Source organism: Mesitornis unicolor, unplaced genomic scaffold (assembly GCF_000695765.1).
Source record: "Mesitornis unicolor isolate BGI_N332 unplaced genomic scaffold, ASM69576v1 scaffold15217, whole genome shotgun sequence".
Lineage (NCBI taxonomy): Eukaryota > Metazoa > Chordata > Aves > Mesitornithiformes > Mesitornithidae > Mesitornis > Mesitornis unicolor.
In genome coordinates, this window is record NW_010195893.1 from 32,182 (window position 1) to 59,261 (window position 27,080).

At 38.8% G+C, this 27,080-nt stretch overlaps 1 protein-coding gene across 1 annotated transcript in view; it reads left to right on the forward strand.

Moving 5' to 3' along the window:
- The window catches only part of LOC104543624 (ephrin type-A receptor 3), a gene marked incomplete at both ends in the record, with an annotated part of 36,497 nt that extends 9,635 nt beyond the window's left edge, over positions 1–26,862 (forward strand). Inside the window, 5 exons of the mRNA XM_010188281.1 lie at positions 12,566–12,690; positions 19,299–19,461; positions 21,833–21,935; positions 22,398–22,465; positions 26,737–26,862. Of these exons, the coding sequence (XP_010186583.1) occupies positions 12,566–12,690; positions 19,299–19,461; positions 21,833–21,935; positions 22,398–22,465; positions 26,737–26,862 (585 nt within the window). The remainder of the gene's footprint in view (positions 1–12,565; positions 12,691–19,298; positions 19,462–21,832; positions 21,936–22,397; positions 22,466–26,736) is intronic.
- Positions 26,863–27,080: the final 218 nt, after the last annotated feature.

The window sequence follows — 27,080 nt, forward strand, 5'->3', positions numbered from 1 at the left end:
GCCCAATCTGTCACATACACTGAATCAAATTTATTTTTACTCCTCTTTCTGCCTCTTTCTCAAACATATTAGTGGTCAAATCTAGCAGTTTTGGAACACAGAAGGGATACGTTTGTTTAAAGAGAAGGTAACCGATAAGGCACTACAGAGGTTTTACAAGGGACCAGGATGAAAATTGTTCAAAAACTCTTGAGAACCAAACTGACCAATAGGTGCAGAAATTAGGATCACTTGAAGGGGAGTCTTAAAGAGTAGACATAGCTGGTTTGTCATATCTTGATCTACATAAGTCATTTGCAATTTCAAGTCATCCTTTAGGTTTCAGCTTGGGGGATAAACATTTAAAATTGAGAAAGTAAATTTTTTAGTGCCATTGTAAGCAAAGACTCACTTGGCTTCCAGGAAATGTTGTTAAAATTCTAGCTCTGAGAAGGTTTTATTTGCCTGAAATCTGTGGCTTCAAGGGAATAAATTCAGCACCAAGTTGAGCACCAACCTTTATTTCAATATATGTCTCTGTTTACTTACAGGAACTGTGATGCTATTTATGCGCTCAGCCTTTATTCTGCTAAGCTCCACTGCACTGTCTTCAGCAACTTGCAAACGATGTGTGATGCTCCCTTTTTAAATAAAATCCATATTAGAAAGGGTTGTGTACACTTTACAATCTGTATCCCAAGACAGGTCCCTTAAGTAGATCTATCTTTTAAGAGAGACAATTTGAGAAAGCCACAGATGTTTGGTGCATGATATATTTCTTTCTTTCGCTATGGTCCTTATAAAAAGGACAAGAAGATAGACTTATTAAAAGTGAGCTAATGACATGATGTAGGGAGTCTCTGGTTCACTGACTGTTATTACAGCTGTGCCCCATTACGTACTGAATACCTAGGACATGCTTGGTTTTTTGAATGACATTTATCTTTTGAGTTTCAAACATTCCTAGCATAAATAAAGATTTTACGCTTTTCAAATGTGTTTTACAGTTCAGCCCAGAGGCTATTCAAGGATCATTTTAACTCAATAAAACTCCTCCTTCAGGGATATAAAAGGGAAGTGTTTTAACAATGTCACTCCATGCATAGCCTGTTATTAGCTAGAGACATTCTGCCTGCAAAGCCTTTGATCCCTTTTCCCCTGAACGTCAAGGAAGCTCTGCCGAGGCTTCAAAGTCTGTGACATACATTGGTCTCTTCGCTGCGCACACAGTCCTCATGTGAACGCTTGTGACCTTAGAGAAAGTTCACAGGTGAAGTTTGTGGCTCAGCCAGTGTTTTTCACTTCCAATGCTTTTAGCTACCTTTTCCAGAGGTCACGGTGAAGTTGTGTCCAGTGGATAATGGTTTTCTCTACTTGCTTCTATTTCAGTCTTTAACATGAGGCTACGTGTGGATTCTCACTCAATATCTTGATTTGGTAAAATAGTAAAAAAAAAAGAAAAAAAGGAGGTAAATGGGATGTTTAGCACTCTGATAAATAATATTCCTTAGACTTCTGGCTAATATTCCTCTCTTTCATAGAATCATAGAATTGTTTAGGTTGGAAAAGAACTTTAAGACCATAGACCCAACTGTTAACCTAACACTTCCAAGTCCACCACTAAACCACGTCTGAAAGCACCACCTCTATAGCTCTTTGAAATACCTCCAGGGATGGTGGCTCAACCACCTCCCTGGGCAGCCTGTTCCAGTGCTTGACAACCCTTTTGATGAAGAAGTATTTCCTAATATCTAAACTAAATCTCCCTTGGCACAACTTGAGGCTATTTCGTCTCATCCTATCTCTTGTTACCAACCCCCACCTCACTGCAACCTCCTTTCAGGTAGTTGTAGAGGATGATAAGGTCTCCTTTCAGCCTCGTTTTCACAAGACTAAACAGTCCCAGTTCACCCAGCTGTTCCTCGTAGGATCTGTGCCCCAGACCCTTCACTAGCTTCATTGCCCTTCTCTGGACATGCTCCAGCACTTTGATGTCCTTTTTGTAGTGAGGGCCACAAAACTGAACACAGTATTTGAGGCACAACCTCACCAGTGCCAAGTACAAGGGAATGGGCACTTCCCTGGTTCTGCTGGCCACACTATTCCTGGTGCAGGCCAGGATGCTTTTGGCTACCTGGATACACTGCTGGCTCATGTTCAGCCAGCTGTCCCCCAGGTCCCTTTCTGCTGGGCAGCTTTCCAGCTACTCTTCCCCAAGCCTATAACACTGCATGGGGTTGTTGTGATGCAAGTAGAGGACCTGGCATTTGGCCGTATTGAACCTCATAAAATTGGCCTCGCCCCATTGATCCAGCCTATCCAAGTCCCTCTGTAGACCCTTTCTACCCTTGAACAGATCAGCACTTCCACCCAACGTGGTGTTGTCTGCAACACCTTATAGGTTAAAACCTAATTGGGACAGTAGTTAGGGAAAGGGAGTTTTCCGCAGAGGTGGTGGATGGGGTTGGGCTGTGCTCAGTCTTTAATCCCTCACCGCTGGAAGGCAGCATCAGGCTTGGAGGTGCTGCAGGTTTCCACCTATGCCTACAGCCCACCCTCTCCTGGCTCCTGCCTTTCTTGTCCAGTCAACCTTTCCTTTCCCTTTGGGGTGGGGTTGAGCCCTTCAGGCAGCAGCCAGGCACCCCTCCTGCCCAGGCTTCCCTGCCCTTTCCCAGGGTCAGGAGAGGAAAGAGCAAGAGAGCCAAAAGCCTCCTTGTTCTGGGCCTTGACTCAGGTTTGGGGAAAGTCAAAGCCGCCCGTGTAGAGCCAGCATGGGGTGGGGGCAGAGGCGCTGGCGAGAGCCAAAGCGATGGGCACGGGCCTTCCTTGTAGGGCAGCAAAAGGGCGCTGTGGGATTTGCACTGGGTGGCCTTGGGCTCAAGGTCTCACGACCTGTCCGCCCCTCTACCTTAGACCCCACCACCAGGGGAGCGCACAGCGCCACCTACAGGCCTCATACCGCCCCGTGCCCCAGCGCTCGCCCTTAAACCCTCGCACTCCATCCCCCCTGCGCCGCACCTCCCGCCTCCACGGCACCCCACACCCACCGCCCTGCGCCCCCCCGCTCCTCCCGCACACGCACGGCACCCTGTTTTCCTCGCCCAGCTGCTCCCGCTCTGCGCTCCACCTCTAGCCCCACACCAACCCCACCTGTTCCCCCGCCTCCACCTCCACCCACCCAGGACTCCCGCGGCCCGTCGCCCTCCTCCGCGCTTCCCTGCCTGCTGCTCCCCCACGCTGCTCCAGCACCTCAATGTCTTTCAGGTTGTCCTGCTTTCATCAGAAATAGTGTGACCAGCAGGAGTAAGGAAGCTATCATCCCGCTCTGCTTATCACTGATGAGGCCATGCCTCGAATACTGTGTTCAGTTTTCGGCCCCTCTCTACAAGAAAGATATTGAGGTGCTGGAGCACATCCAGATGTTTCCCTTATCTGTGCTAACATTCACACTAATCACTGAGGGAAACAGTCTGTGCTCTTTTTGCTTGTAAACAAGGCCATCAACTTCCCTTGTTTCTTGAAGCCATTCAATCTATACAATTTGTAGGCTGGAGACAGGTAGGAAAAAAGTGTTTCTTTGGGTTTGGGGATGATTCCTGGCAATAGGAATTTTTAATGTATTAATTCTTGTTTAAAGCATTTTAATATGAATTATAGTTTCAAAGTTGTGCACCCCAGCTTGTTACAGTCTTCACATACACAAAGCTTTGGTTTTACTCAGACCAACTATCTAACCTGATCTGAGCCTAAGAATGTGTCATCCCGCTTGTGAAGACACGTACTCTCTGAAGCCAGTGGACCTTGTTCTGTAAATTAAAGACTTTGGTTCTCCTCACTAGTGCCAACTTCCCAGTGTTAAGAAGTGAGCATCCTCATATATTTCTTTGCTTCTTTTTACTTTTCTTGCAGCATCTAATTCTGCAACCCAATATGTAGGAAAGAAGGGTTTTTTCTAGCATTCATTCTAGTCAACTATTCTTTTGTATATAGAGAAACTGTTTAAAACCAAACAAAAATAAAAGTTAAATCACCCCAAAATCCAAAAGAAAGTTAAAGGAAATGTGGTCACTTTTCAAGTCTATTCCATCAGAGATTCTCCAGTCCTGGTTAACCTTTGCAAAAGCAATTGGTCCAAAGCCATCTGTGGAACTACTAAAATGTAACAGGGCAGGAAGTTTGAGAAATATTGCTTCCATTCACAGTGTTTTCTGTCCAGGTTGAAAAGACTCTTGATGGAACTTGAACCAGTTCAGAAGCTCTTGGTGATTACTTAAAAGGACAGAAATACTTTAGATCATAAATTACTTAATTGAGGGCAATTGTCTTCTCCAGTTTTGACTACTGGCATTTCTAGAGATAAGTATGCTTATTAAATTATGGATGGGATTTCTCTCATTGAGGTAGTAACTAAACTTTCACAGAAAGGCAAAGCCTACTCAGAACTTAAGAGTTGATGTTATGGGCTTGGTGAATAAATTCTTCTTTCTAAAAACTTCACACCGGGAAGCCCGAGGCTCTAACATCCTTTAAAGTAATGTAAAAATGGAGTAGGGAAGGCAAAGCAAAACTGTTTGTTTTAAGCTGATACGATCTTAAACACATTCAGTGAAAAATATGAAGTATTGCGAAGCTCCTACCATCACCATCTCAAACGGATGAAAAGAAAGAATAACATTTGTGTTATGAGTACCTTTGGGCTGAATCCTTATGAAAGCATATACAGCATTTGTCTCCTCTCTGAAATAACAGCTGTGAACGCCATGGCACCATAATTTTCAGTTTCTGAAGCGAGTGCCTTGTGCAGCCTGATACTTCCCAAATGGACGTGGCGTTTCCATGATTTATTATGCACGTGTTAAACATATGAGGAACTCTAACGTTTTGTTTGCTCTCTGGAAGGCATTTGCTATCTCTTTTAATAAAAAGAGGGAGAAATGAGAACATGAATGTGCAGCACTTAATGAAGTTTGCTTTTAATTTAGAATTTATTTGTAAGAGTGTGAAATGAGCTCTGATAATCACTTGTCCAGTGACAGCTGCTGTCCAGAAGGTTGCTTTTCTCCACTCTTCAGAGCAAAATCAAGCAGCTGCCTTTTAGTGCAATTCCTGCTAAAGCTGCTTGTTTTTCCCTTTCCAGTTCCTTGCCACCTTTCCTTCACAGCACCTGTGCAATGTCTGCAGCCGCTCTGGAGTCTGTGACCACAGGCTGGAGTCCACCAGCTTCCAGATGCATTTGGGTACCTCTGCCATGATGCAGCCAGTCATCCATTAAAATAACCACAAACAAATAAGTCTTTCAAATTGTCTTGTTTCTGAGAGAAACATACACACAGCTTTGTTTCATCCAAAGCTATTCTGCTTGTATTTGTCCTTAAAGTTTTGTTCTGTTTCTTTCCTTCCACATTTTGATGCGTGTAATTGTGCAGATCTTAATAGATCTGAAACTGGGAACCTTTTCACCTGCTTCCTTATGATTGCATCCTGCTAGGATCCAGCCTGGATCCAGTGGGAGGATGCTGTATACTGGCCTCTTGCTGTTAGGATGGCTTGACTCCATAATGCCTGGTCCCTGGTGATGTGAAAAGACAGGGAAGGTGTATTGCATTCTGGCTGACAGTCGCCTAATGATGTTACAGGATCAGATGACATTTTACAGCACAAGTCATAAAAATACCTTGAGCCTGCTTCAGCTCAAGGAAAAGGTGCAGGAACACAAAAACAAGTACTGTGCTAGTTTTAACTATGGGTTCTGGTTGTTAAAGGGTAAAGGACTGTGTCTGCACACACATTGAAGAAGTGGGTAATTGTATCTGGAAGAGGAGTGTCTAGGGTTTAGCAGGTTTCCAAAGTGTTTTTAAAGTGTCACTGTTTCCTCCTCCTCCTCCTGCCTCCTGGGAGGCACCTAGGGACCCAGGGCTGACGGAGCCTTTGTGGAACGTGTCTGTGGGATCAGCCTTGCTTCAGCACAACTGTGTAGAGGGATACAGTGCCTTTAGCTGCACCTCACAGAGAAAGTAAATAGTAATGCAATCAGAGAAGGTTTAAATTAGGGCAACTCCTGCTTTCTGTGAGCAGTCACGTCTACAATGGACTCCTTAGGTGTTGATCCACAGACTACATGTTGGAGATGTAAAGGATCCAAGGACAAGCGTAGCAGTTCATACAGACATCATGTTAACATGATCATGTCATGGAGATGTGACATCATTATACTGATTTGCGAGTCATTAGTTAGGGCTCTGTCACCAATGGCATACTGGTTGGTAGTGGAATGGTTGGATAAATCTAAAGATAGAAAGGCTGGTTCACAGAAACCCAGATGTTGAGTTGTTGTTGCATGAATGAAAAGTGTATGTGCAGCATTACGAGCAAGCCATGCATGGGTGCCTAATGCTTGCACTGGGGTAAAGTCTCACATATTCTGACTCTGGACATGACTTCAATTCTCTAGTGAAATTGCCTCTAAGTGAGAGGTAGATTTTTTCATTCAGACATTGATATTTGCACTTTGACTTGTGTGATAGTTTGGTGGCTTGGACACTGGTCCTCTAAGGCTTGCAGATTTGGGTTTGGGTCCCAATGGATCCTATTGTCAGAGACTGCAGGTTTAATTTTCAGTTTATGAGCTTTTTTTACTGCTCATGTTCCACATTACCTCCTAGGGGCTTTATAGACATTAAAGAACATTTCTACATTGTATCAGATGACAGTATTATGGTTAGATAATAAAATCATCTGTTTTCTACAGAAAGAAAAAGGAACAAGCCTTCCATTAGTTCACCAGTGCAGAAGACGTTGCAGTTTGGGTAACACAGTCAGTTCTGCTGGCTAAGATATGTTCTTGATCACCATATTTCAGCATAGCTTGAAATATTTTACTCTCTGACACTGATAGCTGGTTGCAAGCAAAAGCTGGAAGTGCAGAGCCCAGGGTCATTTCAGAATGTTTAATTTGTGATCTAGAGACCTAAGCAAGAAACAACAGGACGCTAAATATTTCAGCAGTTAAACACACATGGCTTCCCAAAATTAATACTAAGTTCTCTTGCTGTCACAGAACAGGGAGTTTTCTTCCAGTGTATATATATACATCTGTAAGCCAGTCACATATGAAAACAATAACCAAGGAATAAGGAAAAAGTCAATAAGGAGATTTATATACAGGTCCTATTAAACTGAAGGAAAACAAATGATCTATTGGGGTCAGTTTCACTGGGAAATCAATTTGAGCAGGGTTTTATTGTTCTCTCTGCTAGATTCTTCATGTTATTTGCTTGCACCTTTAATAGTCATGAGTGAGGAGGTTTTTGCACTTGAGAGTCTAAGCTCCCTGGATCATTGCGTTCGTTACCTTTTCAACATCCACATTCCCAGTTGTCAGAAATGCTACCTAACAATGCTGAGCGCTCAAAGTACATTTCCCCTTGTAACTCTAGGGAGTTTTGAAAGTTCATATTAAGTGCTTAAACTGGTCATAAACCAGTTAGAGTGTAGTACCAGACAAATAGTAACCATTTCATGCATAAAAATGCCTCTATATGTGTTACATGTGACTATTGAGAATACACCTCTTGATGCATGGCCACACAATCCTAAAGTTAGTTATAAAAAAACTCAACTCTTATTCGGTGAAGAAGTTAAGAGTACGAATATATTCATCTAAACACCAATAAAAATGTAGCTATATAGAGGTATATGAGTCAAACGTCACTGAAACCACATTTATTCAACTTCTTACACTAAAAAAGTACTCTTTTTAAGTTTTACCTCAACATTTGTTTTCTAAATGATAATTTGACCTCTGTGTTGATATTGATGTTTTAATGTATGTTTAAAAGCTTCTGTTTATCTAAAACAGCTTTGTAATATGTCATTTTTTGCTAACCCATAGTGACAAAAGTTTTTTGTCGATGGGAACTGCAGACATTTAAAATACTTGTTCTAGCATTCAGTCGTTCCACAATCTAATTGTCTTCTAATTCAAGACAGTAAAATCCTGGAATTGCCATGAAAAATGGGTATTCTGAATATGAAGTAATTATTTTCCTTTCTGTAGCCTGATTTTGAATTCTGTCTCATCCTGCTGTTATTTAATGGTGTTCAGGAAGCAGGGAGTTCTCAGCTCCCACTTCTTCATCCGGAAGACTAAAAACCATAGTCTTTATAAGCATCACTCTACATATAGTCTTTATATGCATATAGTCTTTATGTGCATTGCTGCTCATGGTGATGCCTTCATTGCTTAATGGTTTATAATGTTAACTTCCTTTAACTGCAGTTTCTCTCCTTGCTGTAATTTCAGACTTTTCCAAATAAACAGTAAAATACATTTACTGAGCTGTTCTGGTAAGAAGGGAGTTTTGCTACAAAATGGAAGCTAAGGCAAACTTCTTCTTTGGGCCAGAAACGGGTGCTCTTAGATTAACATAGCTGTCTTGACTTGATTGGAGGTTTTCCTCTAACGCTTCATAGGATGTATTCAAGATTACTTATTAAAAACAACAAAAAAACCACAAACCGTCCCATTAAAGTAAGTACAGATCAGAAGACAGTATTTAGAACACAGTTTGTGTTTTGATTTATTACATTGTATTCTAGGAATTTGTTCGTAAATTTATTCCACACTGGCCTTGTTGAGCTATTTCTCCTAAATGCACGCCAGACCTGAGGTGGGGCTGTAGGTCAGAAAGTCATTTCTGTTGTCATATGACTGTCCCTGTGCAGGACAGTATGTACTTACAAGAAGTTGCCTTAATTCTTCCTGTATCTTTAATCTGTGGATTGCAGTAGATTTAAGTGCAAATTTAGAAGTCATCTGGACAAGAAGTTTTCTTAAATTAGGGTGCAAGGACTTCTAATGCTTTTCAAACCTGCCTATCTAACAGACATAGCAGAAAACCAAAAAGGATTACATTGAGATTTAAAACTTTATCAGTCCATATTCCTACAGACCAGCAAAGAAAGATTATGCTATGTGCTGTACTGATAATTTTAAAATTTTATCTCATCTTGGTCAAACCAAAGGATAATTGGCATGTGTTCATCAGTCAGTCCTGTGTGTTAGTGGAGGAGTCAGTTCTGGATGTAGGCAAAGAAACTATTTAGTAAATATAGAGAGAGACATCAGCTGTGCAGGACAGCAGGCACAGCTGAAGAGGCAGGCCACCTCTGTCTTTCGGCTTACAGCAGAGTCGGGTTTGGGGAAAGGTTGCTTCTGTGGCTGTGATGGGCCATGTGGATGGCAGCCCCTCCAGGCACAGAATCCTGGCTCCTTTCTCTGGCCGCACCCACAGGGTCCACCAGGCTGGCTATCAGGGATGCTTATGTCAAGATTTATCCTTACAGAATGACAGAATCATTAAGGTTGGAAAAGAGACTTCTAAGATCACCAACTCCAACCATCAACCCCATACCACCATACCCACTAAACCATGTTCTGAAGTGCCACATCTATACATTTTTTTAACACCTCCAGGGATGGTGACTCTACCACTTCCCTGGGCAGCCTGTTCCAATGCTTGACCTCTCTTTCAGTGAATAAATTTTTCCTAATATCCAATCTAACCTTCCCCTGGTATAACTTGAGACCATCCTTGCTCCTTCCTACTTCCCTTTTTGTAGGAGGGTTCTAATGCTGACATCATCCCAGGAGCAGCACGGTTCAGTTTTGCTTGTGCTTCAAAGAGCCATGAGCCTGACTCAGTGGCAGAAAAGGAGCTGCTGGAAGAGGTTCTTGTGAGGACTGTCTTCCCTGGGGCTCACTTTTGTGCAACAGAAATGTTAAGAGGGATCAAAATCAACTAATGCAATCCAATGTGAACATGCAGAGATGATGGGAACAGGAGGAAAATTATGAAATCTATACCCAGATATTGATTCTTTGTTTTTAACCTCCTCTGGTGCTTCAAGATGAGAATGCTCCAATGATATAGAAGATGGTTTAACAAGATGAAAAAAAAAGATAATATAAAAGATTTAAAATTAAAATTGCTACAAATACACATCTTCCCCTTTGAACACACATAGTATGGTTTATCTTCTAGAAATAACATAGTTGACCACTGAAATATCTGAAGACACTCTTCCATTATGCACTGAAGATTAATGCCTTAAAACTAGGTAACTTTTGTAATTGACATGGTTAAGCTAAGGTGGTGGTTTAAACAGATTTGGAATACATAACTTCCATAGTTCAGAGGGTCAGTAGCTGTTGAAGTGGCCTGGTGTGTAGCGCTGTGTTGCAGGACTCAGATCTATTCTTGTACAAGGGATTAAAGGTGCCTGAAACTTTGTGTACCCCATCCATCTCCCCTCCGTTGGCCCATGCAGTGGGATGCTGTCTCTTCCAGACATTCTGTATGTATAATTTCTAAACAGCTTTGGGAACCCTAGGGATTATGAAAGGTATATGAATGTTTTATAATGTTATTGATAACTGCAGAGCAGACGCTTTTCTAATAAACTGCTGTAAGATAAGTTAGTGGTAGCATCTGCAGAGATGTGTGTAAATGAGCTCAAAATAATTATTACTGTGTTAGAAGAAAGCTTTTTTTAAAGCACATATGTATTGGAGCATGTGAGATTATTTCAGCCTGCCCAGAGAATGCATTATAGCACAAATTACCATAATTTGTTAGGGGGAAAAGCCATTTCTGTTAATCATAGATTAATTATTCATAAAATCTGTATTAATGTTACCTTAATGGGAAGTGTTACCAGCTGGGGTACTGGGCTTGGCAATCTATTCACATACAGAAAAAGATGAATAGCTTGACTTAGAAAGAAGACATAAAAATGACTTACAAGACCATAAAAGCAGCAAGCAGGGGTATATGAGTTAACTTAGAGCTGGCTACAGTAAAGCAGTCCACCCAGCTAACCACTTTGTATTTTGGCTCTTGCACTGGTTTGTGCCTGAGTGAAATTCAAGTGGAATTACTGAAGGATGTTTGTTACAAACCAGTCCTAATGCTTTTCAGCTCTTCAGCAAGAATAGGTCTGGTGAGTGAGTAAAATAGAATCTTTTGCATTCTACTTATGAAAAAAATAAAACCACAAAAATCTGATTTCAGTAATTTAAATTCAGGATACGTTCTTCCTGCTCAGATGAAAAAGAAAATGAAAAATATTTTTGCAATTTTTTTGATCTTCTCAGAAAGCTATTATGAACTATGTGATGTGAAAATGCTGCTCAGAGATTGTGTTTTGACCCAGAACGAATGTGGAAGTGTGTATATACATATGTGCAGGTGTATGTGCCTTTCTAGATGCTGTACTCAATTAAAGGAGGTTGTCAACATTTGTATTATGATTTAAGACTAGAAAGTATGTTTTGATGGAAGTTTAGCAAAATCAAACACAGAATGAATTTTCCATATTTTATTTCAATTAAAACTTCTTTCTTTCTGGCTTTTGAAAGGTCTCTAGCAAGAATGAAAATCCAAACAGAACAGACACTGGCTTGGCATGCAAATGTGTAATGCCTGTAAAGTGCAACTGGTTTTATTTGAACAGTAAAAGCTTCACAGGATTCAGCTGAAATTAAATTGTTTAGATCAGCTAGACCCTTTTTATTAGGATAGCACAATGTTGAACTTATAAACACATGTTAAGATAAAAGGCTGTTTATTGGTAAAAGATTTTTTTTAAAATGACAGTTACGACCTTTAATGTGTGATCTGTAAGTTATCATCTGGTGAATTTTGGCCAAAACCATGGAAGAGAAGCATTTTGAGTGGGAAGCCAACCCAAAAGAAGCAGAAAAAAAATAAATTAAAAAGTTGCATAGCTTTCAGTGAGCTCAGGAAACCTAGGCCTGGTCTTGGAACAATGTGTAGAGCCGGGTGGTCTAAAGCTGAACTAATGTTCAAGAATCTTAGGTAATTATGATTTTTTTCTGTAAGGTTGATAGTGCTTCCAAGTTTTGGGTGGTGGGTGAGTCTGTGGTATGCAATCAATTGTCATGCTTAACTCTGATTAATACAGATGAGAAATGAGGTTATTTTGTAGTTTAGATTTTTTTCTTCAAATTTCACTTTCAAAGAAATGTGGTAAAGCAGAAGTGTATATGGGAGCAATTTGTAGCTGGAGAGATTACCAAATAATGTTATAAAAGAGGCTATATTCTGCAGTATGTTCATGGTCATTACTAGCTGTGGATACCAGGAGCTCCTTGTACGTAATGCATCCCACCACCATTTTACACTTGCATATGAAAAGGTTATTGGTGTTCTGCAGAGTCTGGTAATGATAATACTTCAGTATTATAAAAAATAGGTAGTACTGTTATTTTGTTCTCTGTATCAAATGTATTTCATTGCTTACACTGTAGTAGCAGATCAAAACCATCTACTGTCTTGCCACTAGTCCTCAAGTCTAACAGAAAATCTCAGTTCATTTTCCTTGAAGCCAGCATGCTTTAAGGCATGTGTACCAGGACTATAATCCAGCTGCTGAATGTTGATACAAGTCCAGACCTATGCTCATGAGTCTTTTAAATGGAAACAAAACTCTTTGCCAAGGATTGGAACAGAGATAAACTCCGTCTGCTTTTCTCTCCTCCCTCCTCCCCCCATCCCCTTTACAGCTCCATCCCCCATCACAGTCATAAGGAAGGACAGGACATCCAGGAACAGTGTGTCTCTGTCTTGGCAAGAACCCGAACATCCGAATGGGATCATCTTGGATTATGAGGTCAAATACTATGAAAAGGTGGGAAGAAAGACTGAAGGGGAGGTTTTTGTTCTGGTAATCCTGTAATGAAATTGTTCCATCTTGCCTATGTTAATGATTCAGACACCCCTGTTCACTCACTGTCTGACTCAATGACTCTAAGTGTTGAAACTGTTCAATTTTTGTTAAGGAGAAAATCATGAAAATGTGAAGTTGGCAAGTTGTGTTGTCTACCAACTTCACCCCCAAATACATAAGAACAAATATAGAAAGTAACGCAGATAAGCTGTAATACTTTTTTTTTTCTTGAGTACAGTTTACTTACTCAGTTCTGTTATGTTGTCAGTGTTCATACATTTATTTGTCAGCATCTATGCATTGGTGCTTCCCTGTGGTGAAACCATCTTTTACACAAAAATTATTTGGAAAAGAGATGGTGACTAGTTTACTCTGTGAAAATTTCCACTTTTCATGAATAACTGAAATCTTCATACATTTTATGTAAATAACTACAAATCAAAGAAAATCTGCCATTAAATAGGTTCTGCTTTACATTGACATTTTCTTGTATTTACAGCTGTTGATTTCTATATTATATATAGATATATATTTACGAAAAAAAATCGTAACAGAATGGGGTTTTTTTAGTAAATCTTACTGGTAGAATTGAAAACACCATAAATTGTTGTAAAGATTATGAAGGGTAGTATTGGCCATTTTTAGATTGGTCAGAGAGACCTTTTGATAGAATATATTGCTACTGAAGCTGACAAACTTTTAAAAAATGTCAGAAATAATAATTTAATTTAGCATTTACTAGTACTGTTCATATCTAGGAGTCAGGCTTATATTTCAGACATACCAGGGAAAATGTGGTGCCAATGTCCACTAGTAATTGCTCTTTAAAAGACTCCATGGGTATTCAGTTAGTCTTTAGAAAGTTTTCATATGGAACTTACTAGTGGGACAATGTGGAATTGATAGTTCATGCCTGATCTCCAGCCAAAGAATGGGGATCATAAAACTGTATTCTGAAAAGATTTATCCCAAATTAATATTTCATCTGATTTTGGGTGGGATTTTTTTGTTGAGCATTTGAACCTTCAAAGACCTTGGTAAAAATCTGAGCATACATAGTACTAATGATAAAAGGGGACAAAGAAAGCTTCCTAAACATTTCAGTTCAGTCTTACCTTATAGAGTTGTAGCCTATAGAATTTCACTTGTTTTTTTTTTCTGTTATTTCAATGGAGACAGCATCAAGGCTTCATCCTGGGCTTGAGAAGTAAGAGAGTACTGGCTCATACATCAGATTGTCTTTAGTTGTACATTCTCAGTGCTGAAGGGATGCATGAATTATTTAGGCTCTCTTGTTTCCAATTATTTTAAGAAAGAAAATAGATACTGCCTTTCAGTAAGGCTTGGAAGAGCTATTTACCTCACAAAGAGCCTATGTCTGAAAGATCCCAGAATTTCAGACTGTGTTGCACAGGCCAGGTTATTTCTCCACATTATTAACTTTGGCTTTCTTTGAGACCTGGCTGCTCTTGCTGGCATTTGCCATACCTTTGTTCTCCAAGAGCTGCAGCAGCCCCATCTTAGCTTCACCTCCAGTCTCCCCAAGTGGAAGTCCTTGCCTGGACAGCTCTGGGCGAGTACTGTGGGATGCAGGATGTAACACCCAGGTGTGTTGTACATTGTAGCATTAGGGTGATCTCTTTGGTTTTAGTTGCTCCAAAGGGAGAGAATTTTCTCCCTTTTGTGCATTTAGCTCATTTTAATTGAATGACCAAGAAGTTTTATTTGTGTACTTGGATTTTTTTTGCGGTGTTTTGATCATTGTTCTACACTGAGATTGGCTTGCTTTATTCAAGAAAATTGTTGCCTTCCAGTAGTGTTGTAAGCACAGACTGAGCATGTGGCTGCTATTCCCACCAAGTATATCCAGTCTTACGGAGCAACTGGTTGTCACAAAACAGCTTCATAAGACAACCAGCCTTATGAGGCTGATCTTGCACATGTGTTTCTTCCCTTTGAAGTCTGTGATCAAGAGTTCATACGCACCAGACAGCTTTCTTAAACCAAAAAGCCAACTGCTTGACAGTAGGAGCCAGACCATCTAGAGCAAAGGGTTTTTAAAAAGCAACCTTTTGACACCAATTTTTTTAATGTGTGGTTTGCAGGCCCTTGGAGATTCAGAAGCCTATTCCTCAGGGTTTATGAAAAGTAACTAAAAAAAGAAAATCTTTTGTCAGGAGGCTTTAATCCATTGCCCTTATTAGGTCTGCAAAGGGAAAAAGGTTGAAAACTACTACTCTATGCATGTTAAACTTACCTGAGGTCAGAGCAGCCCATGCTGGACTGTTTTTCTTTGTTTCTTCTCTAAACACTTTGGAAGATGCTGCTTTTCCGTCTGAGATCTTTAAGCTGCCTCTTTCCCCTCCTCTTTTGAAAAGAGAGCTTTCTTTGTAGACTGATCCAGTCTGTTTGATTTTCTGCTTCAGAAATCATCTTGGTTGTGCTCATCAAAAAACCTACTGCTGCTAAGTGGCAGCTGCTAGGAAATAAACCCTTCACAGTTAGCAATCAGGATATTTCTCCTGACAAGTTGTACCTGATTGCTGGTGGATGATTTATGTTGAGCCATTCTTTTTCCTCCTGCTTGTTTTTACTTGCTATGCCTTTTGTAATCCCTTAGAAATGAATAAATATAGCATTAATAGAGTAAAACAGGTCAGCCCAATTCTGTCATACATCTTGTCCATGCATGTTTTTTTATTAAATTAAAAGGATACCTGAAATTTATTGGCAACTGCATGTTGCTAATATTCAGGATTTAATAATAGATTTGGAATAAAAATAGAACATCCTTTATGTAAATTATGATAGCCCATAGTTCTTTGTATGCATTGTTGGTATGCAGCATGTGGAAAATACTTTCTGCAAATTAATGAATTAACTTATTCAAGTCTTTTTTTAACCAGTGATTGCACTTATGTAACCAAGAGAGAATAAAGCTTTATATGGTGTTTCTAGAGAAATCAGGAGCAACCATTTTGGGAAATTATTTTAACTTTTTGGAATGAACGTATGGGACTTTAATGTATACATTATGCACTGAAAGTGACAGTTTTTCAGGCTCAGTGTTTGGAGGAGAAGTGCATTTTCTATAAAAATCTGTAGAGCCTGTTTATGAGGCTCCAGTTACTATTTATTCCAAACATGTAAAAGAAATGAAATCCTTTTTCAGAGGAATACTATAGGAAACTTCTAGGCATTTATTTTATGGTAAGGCATAACATTTTATGTTAACGGTACCAAATACCACCCAAGTTTAGTCTGTCCATACAATGCTGTGCTGGATTTTAAGTGTCTCAGCTGTCAAAGTGCACATGTAAGAAAAGTCAGGTTTTTTCTTACCCAAGTAGATACTTTGTTTCCTCCTTGTACTTGCTCACTTAATTATGTTCTCTGGAAGGAGTATTTTGTCATGCTAAGGTACGAAAAACACAGTGTCCTAAATACCAAGCTCTTAATTGCTTCATTTAAATATGTGGATTGCAATTCTGAGAGCTAAATCCCACACATTTTAGTAAGGTGAAGTCTTCTGCGAGCAGTGAAATTTAATTGCAGTCTTACAGTACTAAAATAGTACTGTGCCTTTGTTATCATTGAAATTATGTGCTCGGCCTGGTTAAAGCCAACAAATAAATAATATCTAGTTTTCACTCTTTCTGAGGCTGAAAAAGTAGATTATATGCAAATACATTTAGTTGCTTTTAAACTATTGTTATGATGATAATATTTTTGAAGGTAAGTAGGCCATCTATACTCCACAAGGTTTGTAGGAACTGTCATATTGACGAACAGTTCACACCTGGCAATAAGGGGAAACAGTATCGGGACTGTGGGTTCCTCCCAGAGATGTGTAGTCTGGTTTTGGCCTCTCAAGTGTATGGAGAAAATGTTCTTCATCATATAATATAAACACTTACTGTGCTTATCTGAAAAAAGACATACCGTTCACTCTCACTACTGAGAGTAGTACTGCCACCATAGATGTTAAATGTATCCAAAATATGTCTTTTGTAAACCATAGTTTAAAAGTATAAAATGTCATTTGCAAATGAGACACTAACAGTAGTGGGATTTTCTTCCCAGTAAAGACTGTGTCTGGTAAACTATGCAGAAGTATTCAGGAAGAATACGCTTTGTGAATCCAAGTTCAAATTTATCATCAAACAGAGTGTTTGATTAAAGTTCTGCTTGGCAAAGGCTGACTCTCCTTTTTGTATATTCCATCTGGTTATGGCAGCTGTAGTGCTGCATCTCTGAAGTTTTACTTCATACCCAAGAAAGATAAACTTGTGCTTTTATGTGGTGTTTCACTGATTTGATTACTAGTAACATAAAAAATGACTTACAAAATATGTGTGTAAGAAGCTTACCATAAACTAAGATACCATGACATCCTCCATACCATTGTTTTAAACATTTATTTTCCAAGTTCCATTGTGGATTATTAACAGACAGAGCCATGACTATATGCCCTTGCATGTATGTATCCGCACAAGGAGGAAAAGTTTTTGTTTCATAAAAGCAGCCTGAAGTGAGATCAAAATGAGTGTCCAGTCATAGCATACACAAAAGATTTTATGTTTTGAAGACAAGATTATTATGTCTTTGAAATTAAAATAGTTGCCTAGATTCAACTGAATGATGAGATAAGGAAAGCCTGAAAATTATAATACTAGGCCTTTGTTAGTTCAAAAATAAATAATTTTACAAAAACCTGTTAGGTCTTTAGAATGTCTTCCTGTAAGTTTTCTCCCATGAATTTATAACAGAAAACTTTTTCAAAGGAGTATCAGGAAACCATGAAGGGAAACCGATGCTGATTTCCTTTTTATTCTTTGTGTGCTATGAAAATGGGCCACGGTAAACATTTTTATAGTCATAGACTAGGTCCAGCTCACCCTATTTGAGGTTTTGATGGTAACTTTTAGGCACAGGCTTAGCTTCTTTTTTTTTATTTATTTTTTATTTCTTCACTGTGATTACTCATGTGCATAATGCTGAATATTACGTGGAGAATCTGGCAATTTCCCTAACTATGGTGTAAATGTTTTTGTTTCTCTATATCAAAGACTGCCAAGAACAGGGTAGTTAGGCTTCTGTAGCACCAAAGTGAACAGTTTCTGATGTCAACCTACTAAATTAGAATAAACCTAACTTTCTTATTCTAGACAGCACTGTAAAGCAAACACACTAAAACACCTCTAGTCACTTGAATTTTTCATATGATGGTGAGATGGCTTTGACAATGAGTGTGTTGAGTATTTTCCAACCTCTGTACTCATGCATCGGCACTCTAGTGTTGTCCAAGTTTAAACATCTGTACCTTGCAAGCTAATGCAATACCATAAAACATAGTGGGAGTTAGTTGAGATCGTTTACATATGATGTATGTTAACTTAACTCATTCTGCTTTCAGCCAGGTAAGACTCAATGATCTTGGTGTATTCAGAGTATTCAAAGTAAAAGGGCAGCATATGAAATCCCCACCACCTCTAGAATAAAAAAGTTCATAATTGCAAACCTAAGCAACTGAGATTCTTGCAGTTCCCTGCATATGTGGCTGCTGTCCAAGATTTTTTCTGAGGCAGTCCCAGCTGCCATTTTTAGGAAGCCAAAAATATTCTTTTGCTACAGGATGGCTTAGTAAAATAAGCAATACCTCAGGCCTCAAGTGCATGCTTGAATTTTTAGACTATGTGCTTACAGGGGGACTGAGACATACTTTTTATCAGAATTAGCTTTGTGTGACGTGTATCCAGACTTACTAGATTACAAAATGATCCATTTCTTATTTTTTCTTATTTTATATAAAAAAATAATTATGTCAGAAATATGTGACTGTTAAGCAAAGTGTGTTTGTAAGCATCTCATCTGGACACACACCTTGCTTTTTAGCAAAATGCAGTAAGGAGCAAGTGCACGTTTCCTTTCTGGCTACTAAAGCCCAAGATTCATTCAGGAGCAAGTTCTGTGGGGTTTTGCTCAAATGAGGATGGACACACCAGTTTTATATTTTTTATAGCATAATAGAAAACCAGTTTTATTTGCCTGTTTGCAGAGCTGAGGTGAGGAGCATGAGTGGAATTTCTCTTCTAACTGGTATAAAGGTAAACACTGTCTTGTAAAATGCGAGGCAGTAAAAACTACATCCTGCAATAGCTCTGTAGAGCCCTAAAACGCCTGAGTTGGCCTGTTACAACTTCCAGTTCAGTGCAATAGGCAGATCTAGTTTATGCTTTTTAAATAACAATTTAATCTTCATTTTATTGTATTACAGACTATGGACAAAATGATGCAAAACCATTTAATGCAGTGTCATATACTTAGCATTTCTAGTATTTGATTTTCAGCACAAGGCTGTAGAAGTTCTAATGATTTAGATTTCTTGCTAATAAAAAAATAAAAATTAGCTGATTGAAAATGAATGGCTGGGAAAGCATCTGTGAGACTATAAATATTCAAAAAAAGCGGCAGTGATCTCCATATGATTCGTAGTATTTTGTACACACAATCTCTTGTTTCTGTTTTTTAGGGTGTGGTTTTAATCTGGTAATTTCTCTTCCCAAAAGCAGGAACAAGAGACAAGCTATACTATTCTGAGAGCCAAAGGCACCAACGTTACTATCAGTGGCCTCAAACCTGACACCACCTATGTCTTCCAAATTCGAGCCCGAACTGCAGCTGGATATGGGACCAACAGCCGCAAGTTTGAGTTTGAAACCAGTCCGGACTGTATGTATTTGTTCAAATGGTTTAAACTGGTATCCTGCCCAGTTTCTGACTGATTTGAATGGCTGCTTTCACTCCATTTATAGTTTAGTAAATGCGACTCATAACTATTTATGATGTGTCTTTCTGGGTAGTGTTACTATATAACTTTATGTTTTATCATTAAACTTGAAACATGCTATAAAGAGTATACCATGAATATCACAGGTGATATTTTCTTACATTCCCTACCCGACCTCTGCCTTGTGCCAGAATCGATACCTGCTGAGAAAGAAAGTTTGATAGAAAACCAAATTCATATCCTTGTGCTGTTCCAAATTTTTGGCCTGAACCCTATGGGCTATAAACCCCTGCTCCAGGAGAATTCATATGATATTAGTCCATTGCTCCTGTGGGTCAGTGTGTAATTTTCCACATTGCTGCAAAGTGTAGCTGATGTCTCCTGCATAGCCTTGAGATGAAACTAATATGCACAGGCCAAGAAGGATGGTCATTCAGCTGAGTAGCTGGTCGGGGAGTTGGGCAGTTTGGCTCCCTTATCCTCTCTCACTGTGTTTCTGGGTGGCCTTGGGGAAGTTATTTGCTGGTCTCGCACTCTTTTTTCTTTTCTCTGATGCCTAGATAATAACATTATTTAACTGATGACCTTATTCGTATGATTTACAAGTTTTGTTGTTGTATCAGAGAGACTCATAATAGAGATCATAATTTTAAATGTTACTTTCTTATCACTTGGTACTATGTAGTAAATCAGACCTCTTCTTTGCTAGAAGCTGAAAGTGGCTTAATGCATCAAAAAGTCAGCCTTTAGGTACTCAGTTACTGATGTGGACTGATGCTGCATAATCAAAGACTGTTTGCTTTTTAGAAGGTACGACTTTCACAAAAGACTCCTATCTGCTGTTCAGAAACACAGCACAACTAAGGACTATGATTCTGATACACTCTTATAAGGCTTATTCATGCCCTTATGATAAGGCTTGAGAACCCATAGTATAAGAAGTGCTCTGCTAAAAGCAACAAAGTTTTAACCAAGAAAAGTAGCATAAGCCAAATGGTCTTGCACATGGCATCCATGTATTTTTTAGATAAGTTATGTATTTTATTCCCAGATCTTCCTCCCCAACCTCAGCTCTGATTCTGAAAAGCAAACAAGCGTCTTTTTAAAAGAAACAGTTACAGATTACTGTTATGTTGACGTAGCTTTGGCATACTGGATGAAATTAACTCCAGATAGGACAGACAATTACAGCAAGGAGAAAAAAATCATTTGGAGTGATAAAAAATTTCATAATTTAGATGTTAATAAGTTTTCTCTGCAACATAATATTTATAACAATAATAATCATAATCAGAATAGTAATTATGTAGCTGACCAAAAATGAGGCAGATGACAGGAGACAGTGGTGCATATCCCAATAATGAGCGTACAAGTTACACAGATAGACACCAAATCGCATAACTTGATTCCTGTTGCCAAGTTATCGTAACTATGCAAGTACAGTTGTAGTTCTGTAATAGGCAGAGACTTCTTCCCAAGGGGAATGGTGTGACTTCATTCATGTAGACGAACACATTCATGTGACTTCAGTCATGTAGATGAACTGTCCAATTTTTGAGGAGCAGAACATTTTATTCTAAGTTTTCAGCTCAGTTTGGACAACTAACTTGAAGCATAGTGCTGAGTAGCCTAATTCTGCTATGTTCAGTGAAGTGTGATAGGTGTCTGCTGAAGATGGTTCATCATATCTAAGATCTAAAGGTGTCCTGTCATTGTACAGCAGTCTAGTGCACCAAAGCTCCATGCTTCGGGACTGCGGGGAAGCATCCAACATAAAGCAGAAAATAGCCCTTCTTTTTCCTATAAGCATTGTTTAACCATGGGTAGTCTTTTCATCTGCTTCTGTGTGCCCTGGTTTGTCACAACCTTCATGGGGATACTGTCAAGCTTAACTCGGAAGCTTAATTCATCAAAGCACTTTCTATCATACAGAAGTGAGAGTAAGTGTGGTGATTACTGACTGGCTGGGATATCTTGCTAAGGGAAAACACCTTACTGACCATGACAAAATATATGTATGTCATGGTATGTATGATTGTATTTACAGATATGTTTATATATAAGTATCAGTTTAACAGCAGTTACTATAATCAGTAAGAACAAAAATCAGCAGTAGCAGAAACAGCTTTGGTAGATTGTCAAAGATGGCCAAAGTCTCTTGTTTGGTGAAAAATTACTTAATAGATGAAATATTTGTCATGAGACTAAATGCTATGACTGAATCTGTCTGTTTCCTATATGAATGTCAATTGTGATGTAATCAGTGTTATGTGTGGGAGGGGTTATTTATATATTTCTGTGTTAACTTTCCAGCATTCTCCATTTCCAGTGAGAATAGCCAGGTTGTATTGATTGCCATTTCAGCGGCGGTAGCCATTATTCTCCTCACAGTTGTGGTGTACGTCCTGATCGGAAGGTTAGTTTGGTCTGGTTTGCACTTTTACTCCCACTTTCATTTCCCCGAGGGCCATTGATGAGCATGGCAAATTGGGTGTTGTTGGGCAGTAGTGTGACTGGTTTGTACCTTCTCCTTTGTCTGCTGTCCAGGAGCTCTGAATACTGCTTCATGCTCAGTAATGAGCCAGCTAACGTTAGCAGCCCCAATCATGCAGCGGTTGTTAAAAAAATGCTATAAACACATTCTTAGGCAATTGTAAAATTAAACTGTAGGGGTCGAAAATCAACAAATCCTCTCATTAGCCAATTTCCTCAAATTCCCTGAGAACATAACATGCCTCTATAGGGCACAGAGAATGTAAATATCATTAAACTTTCAAACAGGCATTTAATTGTGGAGGGAAAACATTTTTATTCTGTTTCCACCTGCAGTTAACATATAAAGTTCTCTATATTAATTTTTTTTCTCTGTTGCTTGTAGATTCTGTGGATACAAGAAGTCTAAACATGGCACTGATGAGAAAAGATTGCATTTTGGGAATGGCCATTGTAAGTTACTGAAGTCTTTTAATGCTTCCAGATCTGTTGAATTCATCCCCAAGATAACTGGTATTTTTCAATTTAAAAAAATAGTCATACCTCACGTAAACCAAGGTGAAATTGGGAAGAGAATTATCTCTTCTCCTGTGGGTAAGGAGACTTTCCCCAAACAATTATTCTTTGTTTCAAATTCTTTCATCTGTGTTCAGTTTACTAATGAGCAAAACACCGCTGTCTATGTTCAAACAATATGCGTGGTTAGCAATATGATATTGATTCTGCTGTACATTACTGAAATGCAGGGTGTAACTTCAACTTCCTTGCTGTCAGCTACTTAAAGTCTAAGAAATGACATTTTTTCCCAAAGCAAAATATAAAATCAATGAAATCTGTCTTGATGACTACTGAAGGGATTATGAAAATTGCTTGCTTGACAAAGTTGACCCACTACTACTTTAGTTTTCGATTATTCTAAGCGTAGGCTGTAAAGTGATTTGGAATAGTTTCTTAAATTAAGAATAACTACTAAACAAGTGTCTGAAAAATTAACAGGATTTTTAAATTCATCTCTGTTTACAAACATGTTTTGTTCAAGTCCTGGTTTCTCACTCGCAAGAATGAATATGTCTCTGCTTTCTTTGAGTCTCACCCAGGACTAAGAAGAGAGCCTTTCAATTGACTTACATTGTCTTTGTATCACAAAAATTATATATAGTTAAGGATGTGAGATTTTGCTCATCCTGAGGAATCTGGGCTACTTTTGAAATGTGTTCTAAAGCAAAATGTGAATATTATCTATTCCTAATGTTTGTGTACCTATTTTTAATAAGGCTAAATAGAACTTTATTTGTGGCTTCTCTGGGTCATTCGGCTGTGCAAGATCCCATCTGAGAGATGTTCAGGGGAACAAGTGTTGATTTTCTGAGCCTGGGCATGTGTCCTGGCTGTCAGGAGGAACTTGCTTGTTATGGCCCATGGCTGAAGGGATGTCACTATGCAGAATTTCAGCTCCTCTCTGATTCTGGCTCCTTTGCAATGTGCATAACCCTGCAGCACTTTTCCACAGCAGAGAAGCTGTGGATTGTGAAGACAAGATCACAGTCAAAGCTCTATCTATACCTTCTATAAAAATAGAAATTAATTTTGGAGCCAAAGAAGCTGAGGGGAAAGGAAGGTGATAGTTTAACATTCCTGATCAGGAGTAAGGAGGGGATTCTTGGTTTTTTACCACTGCATTTTGGACTTTTTAAACTCTTACAGGGCAAAGATAACACCCTTCATAAACACCAAGACTGAAAATTCCTATCTTTTTTTACCCACAGAATTCTTTGTGTCTAGTGAGCATGTTTTTAATAAGAAGGTGTAGTTTGTCTTTGAAACTGTTTCAGCTCCAGATAAATATCCTGCTACTCCATGTTAAACCATGCTGAACCATATATTTCTATTGCTTAGCATGTTGCAAGGTTAATGTATGTGGGGTTTTTGCACACAACAGTGGCACTGTACCATCTGCAAGAAAAGAGCTGTTGGTACATTATCAGATGCCTCCTCACCAACTACGATTGAATTAACAGTTTAATGAGGGATTTACCTGCAGTAGTTGGAAATTAGAACTGCTTCCTAATCCCCATGACAATGAAATAACTGTTCTCTGACTGTTCATATTACTATTATTTTAAGTTCAGAGCCTCTCCTTATCTCCAGAGGGCCGTGAGCATGCATATCCACAACACGTGTGCTCCTTCCCTTGCACTGTCAGGGGATACACAAGCTGGAACAGTGAGTTTGCTTCATGCAGTCTGAGAACTGCTAACCAACTAGCCTCAAAAAAATCTATACGATTACATGTGGCCCATAGAATTAGTTCTTCATCATACAAATTTAATGAGGTTATAAAATAAAAGCAGCCAGTAAAAAAAGTGTCACAGACAAATAACAGATCAGAGTTTGCTCTCCTTACTCCCACACAATGGAAAGTTGCAATCACTATTCTTAAAACATGTCAGTGCTGTTAAATTCCTGTGGATTAAATTGCTTTTAATTTAGCTTTAGATTTTTATGTACTGTTTTCTGAGTAGTGCCATGCTGATTCACTGGGTAGTAAGAACAGAGCTGATCATGGACCTGGTATTTCTTGTAGAAAATCTTGAAAATTATTGATTGATTTTGCAGATATTTATCTGTTAGGATTTGTATGTATGTGCATCTGTGGCTGTTGAAACTTTATTCTACTAAATTACAGTTCTTCTCAAAGGATAAGAAAATTGCTCCTATGAGCTAAAAAAGGATAAGGTAACTTCCATGGCTGTCATAAACTTTCAGCATCTTAAATACAGCAGCTGGTTTATTTCAGTCAGTTTATTCTGAATTACTTTTAAAAAGGCTCCAGCCATGAACTATTCCCTACAGCCTTATTACAAATCCTATAATATTACTTCAAAGGAGCAAAAATGTTTCACCTCCTCAGATCCTCTCTCTTTGCCTTTTTTGCTTAGACCTTTTTTATTTTTTTGCTACCCTTAGGGCAATTCATGCTGTTAAAATGAAAATGTAAATTATTATGTTTGCACAGAATGAGCTGTAAAGTAGTACAGCTTAACACATGTGCATGTGTTTATTATCTGTTTTTCATGACAGAACCCAGTTACTGTACAGGCTACCCTTAATTATTGGTGTGAAGGGATTATTCTCCTTGCAGTCACCATCACCTGATCTTGGGAACCTCTGGGGTCAGCATTAAAAATCTGCAGCCAAAAACCCCACAGTGCAGAAGCTTTTAATTGTCATTATTTTTATTGGTGGTATGAGGGAGCTTGTAACGTACATTCAGCACAGACGGAAAGGAGCATTTACAAGATTTTTAACCAACAGCAATATACAGCCAATTACTTTTTGTTTTACTTGCAAGTAATTCTGCAATCATCAGGCTCTTGAAGGAAACACGGTTGGCATTTAATGCCGAGCACACGCAACCCTTCTGTTAGGAGTGTGTCTCTTAGTTTGCATTGATTTTGAGGCAATTAGCTTGGGAACTCAGTTTTATCATTTCTTTGTCAATTCTGAGGTCAATAAATCTCCAAAAATTGATTATTTTTTTTTTGCATATACTTGGGATTGTTTGACAAAACAATGGTGTGCTCTAGCTAATGCTCCAAAGGTATTTTTTCCTATCTGTGTAACCCCAGAAAAAAGCTTTAATTATTCTAGCAGTCAACAAATTGAAGCAGTATAATAATGCCAAGCTGGAAAGGATTTTCCTGAGTGTGTAAGGCAATGTTTGGAGGAAGAGTTAATATCTTTTACAAGACCAACTGGGACAGTTAGGAAAAGCTAGAATACATGTCCAGGAATGTGGGTTTTGTTTCAGAAGCAGAAAACTTTAAGCTGAATGTAATGGTTATTTCACTGTTTGTTAACAAAACATCTTTGTGTTCTAAAACAAATACAGAGGCAGGCACTCAAGGTACTGGGTACAAGAACAGGCAGGGCCTTGAGCCAGGAAGGGAGAATGAGGCTATGCTTTGCCTTCAGCATCTTTGCTGGAGAGAAAGATTTGGAATGATAATGCAATCACCCAGCCCCATTCCTATGGAGAACTTGAAACTGCCCTTAAAATCATTCAGTCATTTGAACTAGCACTTGCCCCGGGCAAACAGAAAAATCCCTAGCCAGGAAACTGTAGAGGGGGACAAAATAATAACATGGATGTTAGGGTAATTCAGCACTAGAACCAGGCTTTAATAATAAGAACAACTGGCTGCCACCCTTGTATGTGCTAGCAGAGGGATTGAGGCAGAGGTGCATTTGTTAATGTATAATTTTCTTTTCCAATGCATCTTGTTAGAGGACATGGAAAGAAAAAGCTTAAGTCAATGTGCTCTCCTTAATATAAGTTTAAGAACATTTTCAGGTTAACTGTAGCGTCGCACATTTTGTTCCTTGCTTCTTTGTTGTTACCTTGAAAGGGACAATATAAGGCACCATCTAAACAGAGAAAACTGAGAGGGCAGGTAGTACTTTAATATTTGAAAAAAAGTTAAATATGGCAAGTGCAGATATATTTAAAGTCGTTTTTCAGACTTCTCTGCAATAGCTACATTAGCGTCTCTGGTTTCACTCTATATTAAGATTCCTGGAGACCCCTCAAAAGCAGTTTGATTTGAAGAAGCAGTATACTTTTTTTCTTTTATTGCTTTGATTTCTATTGTCTCATGAGCTTTCTTTAGAAGGATTAATTAAGTCTAAGTAACATTTTTCTCTCTGAATTTGTTTTTACACAGTAAAACTCCCAGGCCTGAGAACTTACGTAGATCCGCATACATATGAGGATCCAAATCAAGCTGTGCATGAATTTGCCAAGGAACTAGATGCTTCTAATATATCCATTGATAAAGTAGTTGGAGCAGGTAATGACCATCAGATATATTGAACTAACGATAGCTTTTTGTTGTACATACTGTTTTACATCTTTGTGTTTATGCTTGTGACTTGAAAGAAAATGTTCTAGTCTTCAGATTAGTATTTAATATTTACAGCTGTCTTTGGTGCATATGGAAAGTTAAGGGCACATAGTTCTACTTTTTTCTACAAAGAAAACAGATAGCAAGATAGTTTTTTAAAGGAT